The following is a 14,349-nucleotide window of genomic DNA, read 5'->3' as shown; positions in this document are numbered from 1 at the left end:
AAGTATGAGTCTACAATGGATTGGTCAAAAACAAGATGTTCACCACAGAGCGTTTGAGAAGCACTGTTTTAAAGGGCGATTTGATTCCTTATGAACTATCTACATAAAATTTTATTAATTTCAGCTGCTTCCATTGTAAATTTCCTCTTTTTGGCCTTCACTTCTATGAATTTGGTTACATTTTGTGGACCTAAATTTCATAAAGAAGATTTTATTTATTTAGGTTAATTTTTAGTTAATAACACCCTTTATTATTTCTAGTATAATAGCAATAGTTTTAACTTGTATCTTTCAAACTTTTTCCCCCGGATCAGTTTTGCAATTGACATTGTTACTAACAACATGATAGGATGTGACTATGAAGCTGACTCAAAGCTTCCTCAGGTGTTTTCTTGTTCTGCAACTACCAGGTGATGGTTTAAGTGCTGATAAGATGAGGAGGGAAAAGTGGATGGCAGAAACCAAGGACTGACTAGATGGGTCTACATGAGAGAGAACACAGCAGGGAAGGGAGGAGCAAAGAGAGGAGATTCAAGAGTGGTGAAGACACAGAAGAGTTTTGGAGTTTATGGAGAAAAGGCGTAAATGAGGTGACAAGAGAGACTTTGGGAAAAGATATGTATACAGAAGGTTTTAGAAAGTTGTATATTATGCTATGTAACGCCCCTTTTGCTGCTTTCTCAAATGACCATCAGTAAAGAGCTTTGTCACTCTTCTGATGCGTTCTAGAGTTTTATATTTCTTTTACATCTGTCACTTTGTTGGAATATGCCTAAGGTAGCCTATTTTTGTTTAGGTTACACAAATGTAAGATGTAAATGTTTGATTCTACTTTTTTTTTCCTTTAAAAATCATTATCAAAATTTGTTTTGTATCATTAAGAACTCTTTGTAGACATTTTTAACCCCCCCTGCCCCCCCCCCCCCCCCCCCATTGCTTAAAAAGACTATTTTTATTGGGTCCGTTACAGTCCAGTGTATGGGTGTACCAGTATGCACTTAAACATTTTTTTCATATTGGCTGTGCACACAAAAAAATGTTGCCTACCTTTTCAGTAAACAATGAATGTTGCCTGCCATCAAGCCATCAGCCCAAATGCAGCTGTGTTCCCCCCACCCCCAAAGGGCACACCCCGAGGGGAATTCAGAATGGAGAAAAACAGGATACGGGCCCTAGATGATTATGGTGCATAGCTAAGGAATAGCTTCATTGAGCCCAGACTCTTGCATCTTCCTCTACAGAGAAAAGCACTAAAATCATTAACTTGAGATGTTTTTTTTTGGGGGGGGGGATTAGCAGTAATCTTTTGATGTTCAACTATATATCTCTTTTTGTTTTCCAACAGAAACTTTTATATATCCTGGCTTCTCCCTTACCTCTTTGGAGCAGTTCCTCAGAGCTATCTGAGAGGCTGTGTCCCAGGCTGTAGTCTTCAGTAAAGTCCCTGAATAAAACATAACTTGCAACTTTTAGGTTGTGTGTTTTTCTTCAGTCGACATTTAGGTGTTTTCCATGTTTTTACTAAAATAATTAATGTTGAATAACTTGATTAGTCTTTGCCTGTGTAATTTTTTCCTTAAGGGGAAGATTGGATTGAAAGTTATAAACATTTATCAAATTCTTGATACCTATTCACAAGTGCAAAAGCAATTATTTGAAACTACTAATAATTTTTCACTGAGTTAACATTGCCAGGGTGCAGCTTGCAGGTCATAAAATCTTTTTAAACCAAGCAGGTTGTCTTGATGTTAATCTTCTCTAATCCCTCGTTTTCAGACAGTAGCAGACCAAAAAGTAGCAGAGATGAGACCTTCATTTTGGTGTTGGGTGATAATCTACTTCAAGACTTACCAGATTCTAATCATCAAGAAGCTTTTCCTTTTATCTGGTTATATATGTGCTCCTTTCTTGTAGAATAGAGGTACTTCATCCCCTCCCCCCCCTTTTTATATATAGTTCAGAGTGGATTTTTTAATTGATTTGCTCCTGGTTTTTTCTAGGCTCAATAGTATAATGATAATGATGTCATGTTTGTATAATATTTCATTGGTTATAAAGCACTTTGATATATATTATTTCACTTAATCTGCACAGCATCCCTGATGGGAAGGTATCTCTATTTTATGAAAGAAAAAAATAAGACTCTATTACCAGGGTAACCAGTTAAGTTAGATCTGAGACATAAAGCCTGGGTTTCTGATGTATTATCTGGGCAGTATAGAGTAATAATTTAAGACAGAGTTTTAGAGCTAGAGTGCTTGGCTTCAAAATGTGGCTTTGTCATTACTAGCTCTTGGGAAAGTTTCTTAATCTTTCCGCCTCAGTTTCTTGCTCTGTACATTGGGAAAAATAATAGTGTCTACCTCATAGGGTTGTTATGAGGAGTGAGTTAATATGTATGAAGTGCATGGAAGAATGCCTGATGTAAAAGGAATATTCAGTGACTTAGGCGTAATTACTACAACAGCACTACCACATCTGCCATCACCACTGCTGTCATATCATAGTCTTCTTTGCTTTCCAGGGCCAGACAGCTGGCAGCTTGTTTTTCTTTTACTGTTGGCTTTTTGGGTTCAATTCTGGGAGCAGTTGCTTTGGTGATTCTGGTGATGTTCTTGGTTTATTTGCAGAAGAGCAAGACAGTGAAGAAAATGAGAAAAGGCGGAAAAAGAAAAAGGGTACCAAGAGGAAAAGAGATGGAAAGGGTCAAGAAGAAGGGACTCTTGCTTGTGACCTGAAGCTGGATGACATGCTTGACCGCACCTTAGAGGATGGCGCCAAGCAACACAACCTCACGGCAGTGAACGTGCGAAACATCCTTCATGTGAGTAAGACTAGGGCAGCTGTGTAATGGGAGTAGAACTCTCTCATGGGTAGCAAATAAAAATTCTCAGGAAACTCTTGAGTCTTGGTGTGTGAATTGCTAATCCTGTGAGTTCCTTGTGGCAAAATACTTTACATTTCAAGGTAGCTTTCTCTTTGCCCTCAGCACAAGCTTGAAATGTGAACACGTGAAAGAACTTAATTGGGAAACTGTTACTCTGCTTCCTTCCACTGATGTGATTGTTTATTGTTTAGCAGAATGGAAGATAATGAAAGATGATAGTGTGGATTTACTCTTGTGGGTCCATGTGTCTGAAAAGATGCCCAGTTAACAGTACTTTGCGCATATGCAAATAAAGTCTTTATAGTTTATTACTGTTTGTCTTCAGGAGATAGTTAACCTGAGAATGGTTTTTTGGGGGGCCATTCCTGTTAATATCAGCTAGTGAGGTTGGTCCATTTGCTTGCTACATTGTTGGAAGCTGTGTGCTTCTCTCCAAAACTTGCTTCTTTGCTTTCAGTTGCCCTGCTTTACCCTAATCTGAAACCATTTGTGTATCTAGCTCTCATTTATCCTCTACATATATGTAGCAGAGTTACAGAGAGATGAGTATTATCTAGATGATACGTCTTTGTTGCCTAAAGTGAAATTTCATCTTTCTCCAGGAAGTAATCACAAATGAACATGTGGTAGCTATGATGAAAGCAGCCATCAGTGAGACGGAAGATATGCCAATGTTTGTGAGTAGTTATTGTTCTTTCAGTGTCATGCAACAGGCCTATCTGTAAACTAAGTATAGGAGGTCAGTTGGGAATTTGTAAAGAATTTCACAGTTGGGGGCAGACTTGAGAATCACTCGATTTTTATTAACTGTTTTCTTCTCATTTTCCCTTCTTAGGAGCCCAAAATGACACGCTCTAAACTGAAGGAAGTGGTGGAAAAAGGAGTGGTAGGTGTTCTGTTTTCTCTTTATTGTGTATTTAGCTTTTTTTTTTTTTTAAATTTATTGGCTGCGTTTGGGTCTTCTTTGCTGCGCACAGGCTCTCTCTAGTTGTGGCGAGTGGGGGCTACTCTGAGTTGCGGTGAGTGGGCTTCTCATTGTGGTGGCGTCTCTTGTGGAGCACGGGCTCTAGGTGCGTGGGCTTCAGTAGTTGTGGCTCTCGGGCTGTAGAGCACAGGCTCAGTAGTTGTGGCACATGGGCTTAGTTGCTTTGCGGCATGTGGGATCTTCCCGGACCAGGGATCGAACCCATGTGCCCTGTATTGGCAGGTGGATTCTTTTTTTTTTTTGTATTTATTTATTTATTTAGGCTGCACTGAGTCTTAGTTGCAGCATCCAGGATCTTTAGTTATGGCATTCGGACTTCTTAGTTGTGGCATGCGTGCATGCAGGATCTAGTTCCCTGACCAGGGATCAAACTCAGGTCGCCTGCATTGGGAGCACAGAGTTTTACCTACTGGACCACCAGGGAAGTCCTGGCAGGTGGATTCTGAACCGCTGTGCCACCAGGGAAATCCTAGCTTTGTTAATAATATGTAATTTCAGGTTATTTGTAGGGAAAAAATGTAGGAAAGATGTATTTGCCTCCTTAAAGAAATATTTGTAAAAGACAAGTAGACATGTGGGAATGGAATATATGAAATCATTATCAGTTTATTTTTATTTTAGTTGCTTTTTTTGGAAGTTCTAGGTAGATAACCATTTGGATTGGTTGAAAGCAGTGAGTGCGGACAGTTTTTCTATTCATGTTGTGAGATATGTGGCAAAGTGTTTAAAATAGTACATTTAAAATGGTGTCCCAGGGACACATTTAAAATTGTGTTCTCTTGTTGCAGAGCACGGGCTCTAGGCATGCGGGCTTCAGTAGTTGCAGCATGCAGGCTCAGTAGTTGTGGTGCACGGGCTTAGTTGCTCCACGGCACGTGAGATCCTCCCGGACCAGGGATTGAACCTGCGCCCACTGCATTGGCAGGTGGATTCTTAACCACTGCGCCACCAGGGAAGTCCCTCTTGAAGACCTTTGAAGCATTCTGGTACAGCAAGCTCTTTGATGCTGGGCACTGTGTTCTATCCTGCTTAACAAGCACTTGTCCAGTTTGTGCTTACCTTCTGTGACAAGGCGGGTGATAGTCCTGAGGGAGTCCATTCTGTCTTTGTTAGTAAGGGAGATTTCCTTATGGACCCAAAGTGCATAATGTTTTTGTGTGTTTGTCTGTTCCTCTTCCACATGACCTTTCCTCTAGTTGAAGAAAACCAATATATCTTTTCATAACATTCTTTTTGTTGTTAAACGTTCCCCAATTTTTTATTGGTCTTCACGTGACAGGGCTTTGCGTACCTTCACCAATCTGATCCTTTTCTTCTGCATGCGCCTAGTTTGTCTATATCCTTTTAAAAATGTGCCTTAAGTGGATCTGGTGTTCCAGATGTGGCTTAACTAGTATAGATTAAAGTTAGGTTGGGACTTCTTTGGCAGTCCAGTGGTTAAGACACGGAGCTTCCACTGCACAGGGCACAGGTTCAGTCCCTGGTGAGGGAACTAAGATCCTTCATGCCGCATAGTGTGGCCAGAAAAAAAAAATTAAAATGTAAAGTTAGATTATTCCCTCAGTGTTCAGATACCATATTTCCCTTAATGCAGCCTAAGGGATTGGCTTTTTTTTTTTTTAAATATGCCAAAGAGATACATTTTAGGGTGGCAAATTCTGCTCCCCTATTCATTGGCTTTTTTTTGACAGCAACATCATCAAAAAAAAAAAATATATATATATATGTCTAATTGACTAACCCTGGTTGCATAAAGTGAAATTTCATCGTTCTCCAGAAAGTAATCACAAATGAATATGCGGTATTTATGATGAAAGCAACCATCAGTGAGACAGAAGTTCTATGAAGTCTACCTGACATAAAATTAACATTAGTTCCATATTTGATTAAAGAAAAACCCGAGGAGATTCAAATCAGACTCCGGATTATGTTTATCAACGATGTATATAGTTGCAGAGACGGTAGACAACCCAAGACTATAGTTTATGTGGAAGAGCAAAGATTAGAGTCTGTTTCTCTTGCTTCTTTTTTTTTAATTAATTAATTAATTTAATTTATTTATTGGCTGCATTGGGTCTTCATTGCTGCACATGGGCTTCCTCTAGTTGCTGAGAGTGGGGGCTGCTCTTCATTGTGGTGCGCAGGCTCCTCATTGCAGTGGCTTCTCTTGTTGTGGAGCATGGGCCCTAGGTGCGTGAGCTTCAATAGTTGCGGCACATGGGCTCAGTAGTTGTGGCTCACGGACTCTAGAGCACAGGCTCAGTAGTTGTGGCATGCAGGCTTAGTTGCTCCGTGAGATGTGGAATCTTCCCAGGTCAGGGCTCGAACCCATGTTCCCTACATTGGCAGGCGGACTCTTTACCACTGCGCCACCTAGGAAGTCCTCTCTTGCTTCTTAATCTTAGTAGACTGACTCCTTCCTGATGGATTTGGCAGTAGGGAGATTGGTTTAGAAACAAACATGAGAAAGGTGTGGACCTGAATCACATCATTCCCTTTACCCTGTATTGGGCCTGGCTACACAGAACTAGATCAGTAGCACAATATGGCAGGGCTCAGGAGACATGGAAAACCTCAGGCTCCTTACAGAGACAGAACCTAATGTCCTATTGGATTTTGTTCATGATGATTTTGTTTGGGTCAAGTTAGATGGTCAAGAAATTATGCACTCCAAAGGCATTTTGTCAGGAGTATGTAAGAGGTTTTAAAGAATTCTTTAAAAAACTTCCCCCTACCAACTCTGTTGTTTTAAAATCCAGAAAAAGTTGAAAGAATTTTACAGTGAATCTAGATTCCATTTAGATTTAACAATGTAAAATTTTGCCATATTTGCTTTATCTCTCTGTGTGTCTGTTGTTTTTTTCCTGTACTATATGAAAAGAAGCTGTGTACGACTTGACACTTCACCCCTAAATCCTTCCCTAAGAACTTTTCTTGTCTAGCTTTTTGGAGGCATACCTATGGTGGATTTATGTAATTGATTAAGAAATACTGATGGCAAAAGGCTGCTATCACTTATAGTATTCCTAGGTTTGTGTACTATTGTAGTTTACAAATAGTTTTCATATTTATTATTCTGTGTGAACCCAAACTGTAATATAAAGTAGTTAAGACACTTTGTCCATTTATGGATAGTACAGATTCTTACTAGGTTTAAGGCAGAGATACTAATGATGGAAATAGATTTGTCTCTCCTTTTCTTCTGCCAAGCTCTGACAAATATTTCAGAGTGTAGATCAATACCCCTATATCACTGCAGCTACGTGTTAGTTCAATGGCTCCCAGTGATGGTAAAAAAGAAGTAAAAATGAAAAACAGTCTAAATTTTAGTTGAAAACTTAACTATTGATATTCTTTTTTGGTAGGTAATTCCAACGTGGAATATTTCACCAATTAAGAAGGCCAATGAAATTAAGGTAAACTTGGAAGAGGTAATTCTTACTCTTTTCCAAAAAGTTTCATCAGTTTTGAAACCCTTTTATTTGTTAACTTTTCTTGGACCTATGTGTTTATTTAAATTCCAGCTTTGTTTTTTTCGATTCATTACTCTTAGATTTGACTCTCATGCTAGAAATCTTTTAAAGTCCTGCCTCTTATTACTTGCTTTAGCTGCTTGTTGTGTTCTTAGGGTTTTTTCCCCCTGCTCTGCTTTCTTCCTCTTATTTCCCAAATGCATATGATTTGTGTTTCTATTATTTTGTTTTTTTCTATAATTGTGCGTATGTAGCCTCCTCAGTTTGTGGATATCCACCTCGAAGACGATGATTCCTCAGATGAAGAGTACCAGCCGGATGATGAAGAGGAAGATGAGACTGCTGAAGAGGTCAGTGGCTGCCTGTGCTAGTGTGAGTGTTAGCTGGCAATATAGAAAAAATTTGGCTCCACAAGGTAGAGTGTACTTTGCTTCCTTAATACTATCGCTTGTTCTATACACAGGGTTGAAACGCAGTTCTTTTTTCTGTTCATTTCTGTGCGTAAGTCTAAGACTGTGACTCCTCTTCATGCTCCCTTGATTTTTTCATGTCTTGTGTTGTGAGATATAATACATATGTAACATGCAGAACTGTGCATAGAATAAAAATAAAAATATACAGCCTAAATAACTATAAAGCTAATCCTCATGAAACTTCCTTAAAGTCATTAAATATAACATTGCCAGAATCACTCCTCTTCCCCTATAGACAGCCACTATGTTGGCTTTTTGGTCCTCGCTTATCTTTATAGTTATATCACCTAAATATGCAGCTCTGCACACGGTGGTCAATTTTTTACTGTTTTGGAACCTTACATAAATGAAACTATAGTGTATGTATTCTTTGGTGTGGCTTTTTTTTTTTTTTGGTCCAACACAAGTCATTTGAGATTCATTTACACTGTTGCTTGTAGCTATAGTTTGTTCATTTTCATAGTTATGTAATATTCTGTTTCTTAATGTGTTCTTTGACTTGTTTGTTAAAGGATTTTAAATCAATGCGTTACAGTTTTACAGAGTTTACGACACTGATGAGAATAGTAATCTGATCCCTGTTCCTACCTTCAGAAAATTAAGCTTCTATTTAAATTTTATTCTCTTATTCTGACTAATGCAGTGATTGATATTTTGTGATTCATTCTGTTTAGATACTTCAGACTCAGTGGAATGAGGTAGGGGCACAAATATGAAAGTGAACTGGATTTGTTTTGTAGAGTTTATTGGAAAGTGATGTTGAAAGCACTGCTTCATCTCCACGTGGGGCAAAGAAATCCAGATTGAGGCAGTCTTCTGAGATGACTGAAACGGATGAGGAGAGTGGCATATTATCAGAGGTAAATCCATAGCATACTAATGAGACAAATTAGAGATATTGTATAAGTAGATTATTTCACTGTATAAATAGATAGTTTATCCATTGGTGATTCTGAGGTGTCATCCTTCAAACGTGATTCAAGATCAGTAATCATGCCATTGTCTTCCTGGTATTTGTGACTAGTTATAACTGAATTTCAAAGTCCTTTAAGTCAGTGAACAGCTAAGAGAAAACTGGGACTCAATGACAGGGAGAGAGATGTCTGAGTTCTTATAAGGGGCCAAATATGAGTGACTGGCAAAGTTTCTTTTATTCTGCCCTTCTCTTTTTCGTATGTCTTTTCTGATATTGTTTTAAAGGCATTTTTATTATGTCTCCCGAGTTTTGGGTAACCTAAGTAGCATCCTGTTGGCTTCATTGGAAATAGGATGAAACCTAATTAATTTAATGTACATTGACAGTGCCTTTGTTTTTATATACCTCTACCTAGATGGAAAGAGAAAGATTGCTAGCATATGAAAGCTTCTTTCTTCCCAGTTCTTTTTCTTTCCCTTCTTTTTTCCTCCCTTCGATTTTTTTTTTTTTTAACATAGTTGCCTCTTTTAATCAGGCTGAGAAAGTCACCACACCCACCATCAGACACATCAGTGCTGAGGTAGTGCCCATGGGGCCTCCGCCCCCACCAAAGCCCAAACAGACCAGGGATAGTACTTTCATGGAGAAGTTGCATGCGGTAGATGAGGAGCTGGCCTCCAGTCCGGTCTGCATGGATTCTTTCCAGGTAAACATAACTCGAAACTGCTGAGAAAGTCAAATGGAGTGATTTAGTTGTTGCTTAGATTGGGAAGGGAGAAGGGAAGATACTAAATTCTGATACAGTAAGTAAGAGTTATGAAATTGTAGGTCTTTGGTACTCTGTTTGGTTTGTGCTATTTTATTGTAAGAGAGAATTAAGTGAGAATGGCAATTCCTAAGGAAGAAATAAAGTGTGTGACAGAGAGCGTTTTAAAGTGTGGGACATAGAACAACGTTCAGCCAGATTCCTCCAATATTAACCTTTACCACAGTTGCTTTATCATTCTCTCCTGCTTTCTCTCTCTGTATACATTTATTTTTTCCTGAATCACTTCAGAGTATGTTACAGCCATGATGTTCTTTTACTCCTAGAAATCTTAGTGTATATTTCCTAAAAATGGGGACATTTGATTATGAAAATAAGTGTATATAATATTATATAGACTATTAAAGTCCTTATTTGGCTTTTACCAATTGTCCCAATAATGTCTTTTATATAAAGCAAAAGAAAAATGATTTTTTGTGATCCGGGATCCAGTCTAGGATTACATGTTGTTTTTAGTTGTCTTGTCTCTTAGATTCTTTTTATCAGGAACAGTTTCTCAATCTTTGTCTTTTATAATCTTAACATTTTTGAACCTTATAGGGTAATTATTTCACAGAATGTTCCTCAATTTTGACTTTTCTGATATTTCCTCATAATTAGATTCAGGTTTTGCACTTTTGGCCCAGATATCACAGAAGTGATGTGTCCTTTTCAGTGCATCATATCAGGAGGCACATGACTTCTGTCATGTTAAATGTGATCACATGGTTAAGGTGGTGTCTGCTTGTTTTCCTTGCTGTAAAATTATTTTTCCATTTTTAAATTAATTAGTATGTCTTTGAGGCACAACACTTCACCCACTGATTTTAGCACCCATTGCTTGTTTTTTTGTTTGTTTGTTTTTGGCTGTGCTGGGTCTTTGTTGAGGCGCGTGGGCATCTCTCATTGTGGGCTTCTCTAGTTGTGGCACTCGGGTTTAGTTTCCGCTCAGCATGTGGGATCTTAGTTTCCCAACCAGGGGTTGAACCCGCTTCCCCTGATTAGAAGGCGGATTCTTAACCACTGGACCACCAGGGAAGTCCCCATTGCTTATTCTTGATTGAAACAGTCATTATTATGGTTGTTGTTAAATGATGACTTTCTATATTCCATCATTAGCCAGTTTTTTTTTTTAATTTTTATTTATTTATTTTTCTTTTGGCTGTGCTGTGTGGCATGTGGGATCCTAGTTCCCCGACCAGAGATCAAACCCGCGTGCCCTGCATGGGAAGCGCGGAGTCGTAACCACTGGATCGCCAGGGAAGTCCCAGTCAGTTATTTTTAATGTTCAGATTTTCCCTAATAGTCTTGTAGGTCAGTGAAAAAAAAGTCTGTCTTAAAATTTAAAAACAGAATGTTGAGTAAAACAGCCCTGAAAGGGCCATTTAATTTAATCACCTGGCTTTGGAGTGAATGAATAGTAATGTTGGGGTATAAAAATGTTTTATGTAATCATTTATTCGTGCACATACTGAATGACTGAAGTTGGGGAATAACAGTGTACGAGACAGAAAGGTCTTTCCTTTTGGAAAGAGTCTGTTGGAGAGAGATAAACCATGACACATAAATGATTTTAGGGAGTGGTGAGAGCTGTGAACTAAATAAAAACAAGGAAACAAGGTAGTGCCTATCAGAGTACCTTACATAGGATGATCAGAAAAGGCCTCCTTGAGGAGGTGACATTTGAGCTGAAATCTGAATAACAAGGAGTCAGGCATCTAAAAGGTCTGAGAACAAAATATCATAAAGAGGAAACAGCACATTCAAAGGCCCTAAGATGGGGACACTCTTGGCATTTTCGAGGGATGGAAAGTAACTGAAGCATAGGGATCACGGGAGAGTAGTAGGAATGAGGTCAGAGAGCTAGGCAAGAGCTAGATCGTGAGGGTCTTGGAGAACCTTTATAAGGTGTTTAGATTTTATTTTAACATTTAAAAATTTTTTGTGATATTTTCTGATTGATGTTAATAATGTCCCTTTGGTTAAGGTGTGGGAAATGGACTACAGGAGAGCAAGAGAGGTAACAGAAATCTGTGGGGATACTATTGCAGTAGTCTAGGGAAAAATTCCTAAATCGATCTACAAATTCAGTACAGTCCCCGTCCAAGTCTGAGCTGCTTTTTTTGCATAAATTGAGAAGATGATCCTAAAATTCATATGGAAATGCAAGGGGTCCGAAATAGGCAAAACAGTCTTAAAAAAGAACAAAGTTGGAAGTCTGTACTTACTGTTTTCAAAACTTGTTACAAAGTTGCAATAATCAAGACAGTCTGGTACTGGCATAAGAATAGACATACAGATCAGTGGAAGGGAATTGAGAGTCTAGAAATAAACTCTTAAATTTATGGTCAGTTAATCTTTGACGAGTGTGCCAAGACCAATTAACGGAGAAGTCTTTCAACAAATGGTGCTGTGACACCTGGAAATCCACATGCAAAAGTATAGAATTGGACCCTTACCTCACATCACACTCAAAAGTTAACTCAAAATAGATCACTGACCTAAATGTAAGGGCTAAAACTGTAGAACTCTCAGAAGAAAACATTGAATATGTATTTGTGACCTTTGATTAGGCAGTGGTTTCTTAATATACCAAAAACACAAATGACCAAAGAAAAAATAGTTCCATTGGACCTCATCACAGTTAAAAACTTTTGTGCCTAAAGGGTATATCAAAAAAATGGAGACAACCCACAGAATGGGAGAAAATAGTTGCAAATCACATATCTGATAAGGGTCTTGTATCTGTAATGTAATGAACTTTTGTAATTCAACAATAGAAAGACAACCCAATTAAAAAATGGGAAAAAGATATGAGTAGACATTTCTCTCTTCATTTCCTCTTTTCTCAATGAAAAGGAATGAAGTACTGACACATGTGACAAAATGGATGAACTTTGGAAACATGCTAACTGAAAGAAGCCAGAGACGAAAGGCCACATATTGTATGATTCCTTTTATATAAAATGTCCAGCTTAAGCAAATCCATAGAGACAGAAAGATTAGTGGTTATCAGAGACTGGGATCAAGAAAGAATGGGGAGTGACCACTGAGGGTAATGGCCTTTCTTTTTGGAGTGATGAAAATGTTTTGGAATTAGATAGTGGTGAGGGCAACACAACTCTGTGAATGTAGTAAAATCCACTCAATTATGCACTTAAAAAAAAGGTGAGTTTTATGGTATGTAAATTGTATCTTCATAAAATTCTTTTTTTTTTTTTAATATTTATTTATTTGGCTGCGTTGGGTCTTAGTTGCATCGCGCAGGCTCAGCAGTGGCATGTGTGCTTAGCTGCTCCACAGCATGTGGCATCCTAGTTCCCTGACCAGGGATTGAACCTGTGTCCCCTGCTTTGGAAGGCAGATTCTTAACCACTGGACCACCAGAGAGTTGCTTAATAAAGTTCTTATAAATGGTCCTGAAATGTTGGTTTTAAAACTGATGTCATTATAGAGTAGGAGGATATATGGTACAGCATGGGGAATGTTAGTTACAATAACTATAAATGGAGTATAACCTTTAAAAAAAAAAAGAGAGGCATTGGCACCTAACAAAAAAAAATTTGATGTCCTTGTTCTAAAAGTGTCTCAAAGAATAATTCACCCAAATGGTTTAGAGAAGAGACCTTGTGGTTTAAGCTAAGAAGAGAAGCACACAGGATATGATGAAGTTTGGAGAAACTGAAAGCATTAGATATTCAGTGATATGTTTTTATTCCTTCTTCATTGGCTAGCCCATGGATGACAGTCTCATTGCATTCCGGACTCGCTCTAAGATGCCTCTGAAAGATGTTCCCCTGGGGCAGCTAGAGGCAGAGCTCCAAGCTCCAGACATCACCCCAGACATGTATGACCCCAATACAGCAGATGATGAGGACTGGAAGATGTGGCTGGGGGGACTTATGAATGATGATGTGGGGAACGAAGGTAAGTGGTTTTGTTTGCATTTATTATCCACTCTGTCCATGGTCTCTGGTAAAATTTTCATTCGTTAAAAGCTTAAAGAAAGGGGTATTTTTGGTTAATTGATTTAATTTTGTATTTAGCAATGTACTCTAAATCAGTAGTTAAATTCCCCCCCATCCCTGCATTGGTTTTATTATTTATTTAATTTTTTTTTGGCTCTTTATTGAAATATAATTGCGTTACACTCTTGTACCAGTTTTTGAGGTACACCAAAGTCAGTCAGCTATATTTATACACATATCCCTATATTCCCTCCCTCCCACAACTCCCCCTCACCCTCCCCGTCCCAGCCCTCTAAGGCATCACCCATCATCCAGTTGATCTCCCTTTGTTACACAGTAACTTGCCACTAGCTATCTGTTTTACAGTTGGTAGTATATATATGTCTATGCTACTCTCTCACTTTGTCCCGGCTTCCCCTTAACTGATTTAATTTTGTATTTAACAATGTACTCTAAATCAGTAGTTAAATCTCCCCCCCCCCCTTTTTTTTTGTTAAAGAACCTTTTGGGGAATCTTTTGAATGCTAAGATTCCTCCCCTGGAATGTAAACATACATAAAATTTTATATTTGATTTCATGAGAGTGCATTGACTCACTTGAAGACTATCATGTGAGTTAAGGGTCTTCCTGATGCAAGCGAAAGAATCTTAACTCTCAACTTGCTGAAAGTCAAATGAAATCAGACTTTGGGAAGGGCAAAAAAACCTGCAGTGGAATTGAGGCACTGTTCAGTCCCACTTTCCCTCTCTACAGTTGTTATCTCTGCTTCTTTTTGTCAGTCAACTCCATTCTCAAACCTATTTTTTCCTACAAGACTGGAACTATGATCATAAGCACACCA

At 38.5% G+C, this 14,349-nt stretch overlaps 1 protein-coding gene across 9 annotated transcripts in view; it reads left to right on the top strand.

Moving 5' to 3' along the window:
- Positions 1-14,349, top strand: part of GON4L (gon-4 like) — an 80,905-nt gene that overhangs the window by 23,261 nt on the left and 43,295 nt on the right. For 6 of the 9 annotated variants that reach the window (XM_057725987.1, XM_057725993.1, XM_057725982.1 and 3 more), the window contains 8 exons: positions 2,631-2,824; positions 3,490-3,564; positions 3,723-3,773; positions 7,238-7,288; positions 7,600-7,695; positions 8,559-8,678; positions 9,270-9,440; positions 13,274-13,466. In XM_057725987.1, coding sequence (XP_057581970.1) covers positions 2,631-2,824; positions 3,490-3,564; positions 3,723-3,773; positions 7,238-7,288; positions 7,600-7,695; positions 8,559-8,678; positions 9,270-9,440; positions 13,274-13,466 — 951 coding nt within the window. Of the gene's footprint in view, positions 1-2,630; positions 2,825-3,489; positions 3,565-3,722; positions 3,774-4,765; positions 4,859-7,237; positions 7,289-7,599; positions 7,718-8,558; positions 8,679-9,269; positions 9,441-13,273; positions 13,467-14,349 lie in introns of those variants that run through there. The other 3 variants (XM_057726020.1, XM_057726028.1, XM_057726038.1) reach the window with 3 other exon arrangements.

The sequence above is a fragment of the Hippopotamus amphibius genome, chromosome 1, assembly GCF_030028045.1.
Source record: "Hippopotamus amphibius kiboko isolate mHipAmp2 chromosome 1, mHipAmp2.hap2, whole genome shotgun sequence".
NCBI lineage: Eukaryota > Metazoa > Chordata > Mammalia > Artiodactyla > Hippopotamidae > Hippopotamus > Hippopotamus amphibius.
The sequence above is the reverse complement of the archived record's forward strand: the minus strand, read 5'-3'. Positions and strand labels throughout refer to the sequence as shown.